Below are 7500 nucleotides of genomic sequence, written 5' to 3' on the forward strand. Positions count from 1 at the left end.
AAAAATGTCTGACATAACTCTTTATCTTGTTTTTTTTTTTTTTTTTATCACAGGTAAACAAGTCAATAAATTCATGAACGAAAATTCTCTGCTGGTCTTCGAAGAATTTCAAATTCCTTTGGAGAAAATCTGTGATACATTGTTAAAAAATACTTGTAATAATATTTTCATGCATTTACCAAAAAGAATCATATTTCCATAGGATTGAATTATCTGATTTTATCTCTCTTCTCTCTCTCCCTCTTCCTTTTTTCTTTTTCAACAATTTTAATACAATTGCATCCTTTTTAATTCACAATCGCGCCTATTTTAATACTTTTTCATTTTTTTTTTTTTTTTTTTTTTTTTTTTTTTTTTTAATACAATTCCATCTCATTACGTCTCTTATTAAGTTCGTACGTAAGAATATTCGGAAAAAAAATTTGATCTTACTTGAAAAAAAGAAGATGATCGAGAATATTTTCGTCGAGACCTTTCGAATGTTGCGTTACAGTAATCATGGCCATAAACGGGACGAGAATGAACTACGATGTAATTTTTCACGGTGCTATATAAAAGAGAAAAACAAACAAAAGAAATTAGGTGGGATAAAGGTGGCGGAGAAAAAAAAGAAAAACAAAAAGCAAAATATATAGATTTACTTTTAAATTAAATAATTAATACTCGCGCGAAATATATTACATTTCGATGATAATACGTACCGATATATTCTTCAATCGTTGATAATCTATCAGATAGATATTATTTTTGAAAAATAACGTTAAAATGAAAAAGAATAAATGACGAATGCTTTTTCGAAACTTCGTTAAGCGCGCTATGTCGAAAGAACCAAAGAGAAAGAAATTTTCTAGAAGGGAAATGATCGTTATTTTCAACGATTGTGTGTGTGTTTTTTTTTTTCATACAAAGATGGCGCTGATCGTCACGTGATACGTAAAGGTTATAATATCGACCAATAGAAGAGACGGATTTTCGAGATATACGTCCAATCGTTTCTCTTTTTTTCTTTTTGTGTATTTTTCTTTCGAGTCCGAAAAATGATATTCCCGATTTGATTCAATATTATATTGTTTTTATATCGTTATTAATTAATTTAACGTATTAGAAAATAAATATATAATGTATATATATATATATATATATATATATATATATATAGGATGTAAATTTTGTTTGTTTGAAATATAATTTTGATAAATAATTTAGATTAAGAAGGTTGGCTAAACTGTATCAAAATATCAACTCAATTAGAATCGTTTGTCCTATTCGTACATTTGATATTTTTCTATTACCTTCTCGTTGATTTTTTTTCTCATATTTTTAATAATTAATATAAAAAACGAACTTTTCCCCTTTTTTTTTAGTTGTATCAACGTGACAATAATTTCAATAACGTAAAATTCATCACAATGGCGACGAAAAGTTCTTTGCACTGTGTCGTTGGTCATGTCAATCGTGTTTTATCCGTTAATAGTGCCGAAATTATATTCTTACTTGATAATAAATTGCAAAAAGTTTATCTAAAGAAAGAAAAATATTTTCACAATGGCAGATTGATATCTCAAGATGAACCTTTCTACAAATACATTAAATGCGGCATGAAGGTATATTTTTCAGATTGATACAAAAAAAAAAAAAAAAAAAAAAAAAAAAAAAAAAAGAAAAAAGAAATCAAAACGAAAGATTTAATAATTCACTCAAGTATGTTACGTATTATTTTTTTTTAGGTGAAAATTTCCTGTCAAATTTTAAGACAACAAAGACAACGACTTTACGAATGGATAGCATTGGCCTGTTGGCCATATGATCAAACGCTTGGATCAAGTGTATGTCTTAAAGTAGGATTACAATATATTTCAGGACGTATCTCTAATATAGACAAAGATCATGGTGTTTTGATTACCAAAGATACTACAGGAATAGAATATAAAATATATTTCTTGACGAATAATTTTTATTATCATGGCGAAAAATTAGACGTATCTCAGATTGTCCTCAATGAGATAAATTCGACAAATATCTTTTTTGATGCTATACCTTGTATTCCTGAAGAGAATGAATACAATTGTGAATGGTATGCTACTTGTGTCTTTAAAGGAAAAAGACCAATAATAAACAATATTTTATCTGAACCATCAATAAGTGACTTGGGAATTAAAGAAATTCTACAAATTATTGAAAATGTTAGTATATTATTTATGGGTGATATATTTTTATTTATACATATATATATATATATATATATATATATATATATATATATATATCAAATAAATCTCTCACATTTGCATTTTTTGTTTCTTTTCAATTTCAGTCTTTCATCAATCCACAATCTGTATTTCTAATTGGCAAAGGAATATTACTGAATACAATGGATAATGACTTTGGCCTAATTTTAGGCGAATTTCAGTATAACATTTTTAAGGAAATTTTGTTCCATAAAAATAATACTTATGTCTTTAAGATGTGTCTAGATAAATATGGTCTAACAGATCTATTAAAGAGAGGTAAAAGAATAATACAAAAGTATTAATTTATTAGTTATACATATTTCTAAGTGTTATGTTTAAAATGGGGAGGGAGCGGGGTGGGGAGAGGAAAGAGCAATAAAAATTAATTTAATTTATCATTTATCACTTTATAGGAGACAGAATGAAATTTATCGCCGTAGGAGCTCCACCAGGTTTTTTTGTTGAATGGATTGCTATACAAGTGTCAGTTTGCGATGCTGGAGAATATAAAACTTCAAAATACGATGCTTTTTTATCAAGTTTATGTCAATAATGACAAAAAATATAGGTTAAGAGGTATATAATAGTACAAAAAAAACCATAAGGCTGCATGTGAAATCAAAGTTCCTTTAAGACTTATTACATATACGTGTGTATATATATATATATATATATATATATATATATACATATATACATATATAACTTTATAGTTTTATATATGCATATAACTATAATACTATATTAAGCTATATATATATATATATATTTATATATACATATTATATACAACTATATTATTATTATAACGCTATTACTATAACTATACTATTATATTAAGCTATATATATATATATATTTTTATCAACAAACTGACAAGATATTATTTACTTAATTCTATAAAAGAGACCGTGAATTTTTATGACGACTATTTATTTTTATATTTTTATATTAACTAGTTGTAATTTCTAGGATTAAGAATAATTGACTTTTAAGGACGCGCACAATTACTTTTATTGTTTACCTGAACATTCTATGTGATATTATTGTTATTAATATACGCGTATTTATAAAGTCAAAATAATAGAGTTTTGTTTGTACATATTTTATAATTATTATTATTATTATTATTATTATTATTATTATTATTATTATTATTATTATTTTATATATATATATATATATATATATATATATATATGTATAATATTATCTGATAATTACACACACACACCACCACCACCATTCTTATTGAAATAACATTATTAATAAATTTCTTATTGCGTCGTTTGTATTTTCAATTCTATCTTAATGATCATATTTATCATCTATGGACAAAAGTAATAATTCTAAATAAAGTATGATATAAATTGACAAATAGATCTCGATGATTAAGAATCGTAATCGATCGTTTATACCAATCCATAATTTTTACCGGATGACTTAATTTATGATTTACGTCAGCACTTATAGGGAGCGGGAGGGGGAGAGCGGGAAGAGGGAAAGAAAAAAAGGGGAAAAAAAAAAAAAGGAGAAGTGGTCTCGATCATTTCCTAATAACGATCGAAGTCCGGTGATGGGAGTCAGGGATTCCGTATGGGATACGGGCACGCGCGCTCGTTAAATTATTCATGCTCGTTTTACGGAGTAAACGTGCAAGGAAGCAAGCGGCAAGCAAACGGCAAGCAAGCACAAGCAAATAAGCAAACTAACTAACCGAAGGCTCGATTACATATGTAGTTAGACGATGATGCAAATGACACGATGCTAAATAATTCCTTCTATATCCATGATAATCTCGCTTGATGATTTCGCAACGTAGAAGCGGAAGGTCGCGAGAATAAATCATTGTTCGTTCCTTGAACGACGAACAGAGGATGTATGTGTATATATATATATATATGTGTGTGTGTGTGTGTGAAATGTGCAACATTATTCTCTATCTCTGTCTTCTTTCATTTCGTTCCCTTCCTTCGTTCTGGCAAGGTTGACTCCGTTCCAAACAAGTAGATACATACATACGTTCGACTATTACCAGCTAGGATTTGTCTCTTTCGCAAGGCCGATCTCTACAAGTTAAAAGCTACTTGTTTATTTAACGATTAATGACGCTCGTAAAAGACACGATTCAAAAAAAAAAAAAAAAAAAAAAAAAAAGAAAAAAAAAATGTCAATCTTTTGAAATAATTTCATTTCATGTTCCTATTGTAGTTTCCAAACGACAAATTTGTTTTTTTCATATCTTAATGATCCATAAAGGATCGATCGGTCTTTTAACGATCGATATTACGAAATAATTTAAATATAATATATATATATACATATATATGTATGTATGTATGTATGTATGTATGTATGTATATGTGTATATCATTAAAATGCAATTCCGCGTTAGATTGGATATATTATCACAATTGTATCTCGATCGTGAAATAAAACTTATTGTTATAATACGTATACCCGGAACAAAAGAGCTTTCCTTCTCCTCCCTCCTCCCTCCTTCCCCTTCTCTTCGTTAAATTTTTTTTGCGATTTTGATCTCTTAGCTATCGCACCGTCGGCGATTCTCCGCGCTTTGCTGAACGAGAAAATCCAAGTTGGGCGGGGGTGAGGAGATGACGGTGGAAGAGGAGTAGGAGTAGGAGGAGGAGGAGGAGGAGGAGGAGGAGGAGAGCACCTTTCTCCAAGTGTGCGGCCTCGTCGAAGGAAGAACTTGTCGGAACGAAGATCTCCCGGAGAAGACGGCTGTTGTTGCCCGGAGGAACGGCCGATCGAATGTGGAGCAACGAACTTGAAACTTCCAGGAAAGAGGAGAAAATAATCCTGATCCGAATGTAATCCCCGTTTGAAAATCCATTAACTGTTCGTTTCTCAAAAAAAAAAAAAAAAAGAAGAAAAAAAGAAAAAAGTAAAAGAAAAGAAAAGTAAATATCTAATTTTATTCATCGCTTTATTAAAAATGAACCGATAGATCGATCAAAAACTCTATCATTTATGATTGACAAAAATACCTGCGAAACTATTATATTTTCCTATGACAATGATTAATTGCATCTATATATTCTATGTATATATATATATATATGTTTGTATGTGTGTGTGTATCGGAACAAAAAAAAAATGATCTTCGATATATTTAATCAAGGAAGTACCTAAAAACCTATTTAAATGATGGCAACACATATGTACATATATGTATATATGTGCATATGTATTTAACAGATGGAACAGATCGATTTATTACAGAAAAAAAAGAAGAAGGAAAGAATGAAGAGAAAAAAAATTCCCTCCGGTATATTTGATAATGAAATATCTAAGAATCTATTTTTTATATGACAATAATCATTAACTCAAGCTATATACATATATACATATGCATTAAGAACGATCGATCATCGTCTCGATGACATTGAAAAAAAAAGTCGAATGGCAGGAACAAGTGCAAGGTTATTATCGAAGAGAAAGAGAACGACGACAACGATGCAATTGCAACAGCTACAGCAACAGCAACAACAATAACAGCAGCAGCAGCAGCAACAACAACAGCAACAGCATCAGCAGTAATAGCAACAGCAGCAGCATCAGCAGCAGTAACAGGATCAGCTGCAGCAGCAGCAGCAGCAACAGCAGCAGCAACAGCATCAGCATCAGCAGCAGCAGCAACAGCATCAGCATCAGCAGCAACAGCGACAGCAGCAGCAGCAGCAGCAGCAGCAATAGCAGTAAGAAGAACGATGCAGGATATTACGAGGAACGACGTGACGAGGATCGAAGTTGGCGATCCATGGAGTCGTTCCGATATTACCAACAGTTTTGCGGCATCAAGGCCGCCTCCTTAGCCGAGATCTTGTCTCATGATGACTCACGCCTAGCTGTGGCCGCTACCTCGATGCTCTCTCTACCTCCACCTTCCTTTCTTCCTTCCTTTTTCTCTTTGCCAACCTCCCGAACAACATCGACAGACATTTCCTATCTCTTTCTCTCTCTCTCTTTCTTTGCTTGTATTCTCCTTCTTTTACTTCGATATGGAGTTTTCGAACGTGCTCCGACTGCATCGCATCAACAAAGTCCAACAAATAAAAATAAAAAATTTCTCATCGAGTGTTCTCGATTTCCTACACACACACACACACACACACACACACACATATATATATATATATATAATATGTAAAAAAAAAAATTATTTTCCACGAATCCCTTGAAAATGATCTTTCTGATCGATATCTGTTCTGTTATATCTCTTTCTTTCTCTCTCTCTTTCTCTTTATTTTTCTCTTTTCATCATTCCTTCTTTAAAATAACTAACTGTTCCCTGATCGATTCTTCGATGGGATCGAAGTAAGATGAAAATTTCAGATCGAGATTGATGGAATTCCAATAGCGTTAGGAAATATTATTGAAATTATTTAGAGAATGATAGAGATTCTCTGTTACTATATGTAACATCGAAGCTTCCCGATGAAGTAACATATACCTTTATTATAGTTCCATGGAAAGATGGAAAGGCGCTAGACCGAGAGAAGAAGAGTGCGAAGAAATATAAAAGGACGAGGAGGAAGAGGAGGAGGCGGAGAAGGAAGAAGAAGAAGAAGAAGAAGAAGAAGAAGAAAAAGAAGAAGAGCAGATTACTCGTGGGAGCACGTTCCATTCGTCATAATGTACACACTGTGGTAGGTATAATGGTTCTATACCTGCGGTCATACTTCTACACTGCAATTGCCATTGGCAAATTATTCGTCCCATTGTCGTCATTTTTACGAAAGAATATTCTCATCTATCCCGTTAAATCTTTTTTAAAGAAATTCTTTTGTTTTTTCTTTCTACCTTTCTTCCTTTTCTTTTTTCGTCCTTCTTCTTCTTCTTCTTCTTCTTCATCATCATCATCATCATCATCATCATCATCATCTTCTACATTTTTCTCTCTAAACTTCGAAACTTCTCATTAATTCATTTTCCTCTTTAATTTACGGAAGTAGAACGTTCACGATGACCTTGAACTATATCTACTCAAAAAATAGGACTCTATCGATCTTCGCAAAAAAAAGAAAAAACAAAAAAATATTTATCAGACTCGTCCAAACTATTTCATCATTTATTTACCAACAGTTTTTGTTTGCCTAAAAACTTTTTCCAGCAAGTACAATCACAACTATATACCATATACATATGTACGTAAGTATATATACGTATAAAGATAAATGGATACATGAAAGGAGTCGTTCGGTTAGCCTCCTTCTTCTCATCATCAGGTGTACGCGCGCGATCA

The 7500-nt window shown here is 31.3% G+C and overlaps 3 protein-coding genes and 1 long non-coding RNA gene across 6 annotated transcripts in view; 3 read left to right on the forward strand and 1 right to left on the reverse strand.

Annotated features, from left to right (window-relative positions):
* Positions 1 to 202, forward strand: part of LOC124952222 (protein takeout-like) — a 2674-nt gene extending 2472 nt beyond the window's left edge. Inside the window, exon 6 of the mRNA XM_047501766.1 lies at positions 54 to 202. Within this exon, the coding sequence (XP_047357722.1) occupies positions 54 to 202 (149 nt within the window). The remainder of the gene's footprint in view (positions 1 to 53) is intronic.
* Positions 1 to 804, reverse strand: part of LOC124952691 (zinc finger protein 583-like) — a 9603-nt gene extending 8799 nt beyond the window's left edge. The window contains exons 1-2 of one of the 3 annotated variants that reach the window (XM_047502957.1): positions 702 to 804; positions 433 to 547 (exon numbers count right to left, since the gene is read on the reverse strand). The gene's annotated coding sequence lies outside the window, so the exon portion shown is untranslated. Of the gene's footprint in view, positions 1 to 179; positions 364 to 432; positions 548 to 701 lie in introns of those variants that run through there. The other 2 variants (XM_047502958.1, XM_047502959.1) reach the window with 2 other exon arrangements.
* A 421-nt stretch (positions 805 to 1225) lies between these two features.
* LOC124952040 lies at positions 1226 to 2895 on the forward strand. Its single transcript, XM_047501338.1, has 4 exons — positions 1226 to 1604; positions 1728 to 2183; positions 2315 to 2507; positions 2645 to 2895. The coding sequence occupies exons 1-4, from the start codon at positions 1410 to 1412 to the stop codon at positions 2782 to 2784; spliced, it is 984 nt and encodes a 327-aa protein (XP_047357294.1). The 5' UTR covers positions 1226 to 1409; the 3' UTR covers positions 2785 to 2895.
* Positions 2896 to 3466: 571 nt separating this feature from the next.
* Positions 3467 to 7500, forward strand: part of LOC124952316 — a 5778-nt gene continuing 1744 nt past the window's right edge. Inside the window, exons 1-2 of the long non-coding RNA XR_007101864.1 lie at positions 3467 to 5065; positions 6720 to 6904. This is a non-coding gene — a long non-coding RNA (uncharacterized LOC124952316). The remainder of the gene's footprint in view (positions 5066 to 6719; positions 6905 to 7500) is intronic.

This window comes from Vespa velutina, chromosome 10, assembly GCF_912470025.1.
Source record: "Vespa velutina chromosome 10, iVesVel2.1, whole genome shotgun sequence".
Lineage (NCBI taxonomy): Eukaryota > Metazoa > Arthropoda > Insecta > Hymenoptera > Vespidae > Vespa > Vespa velutina.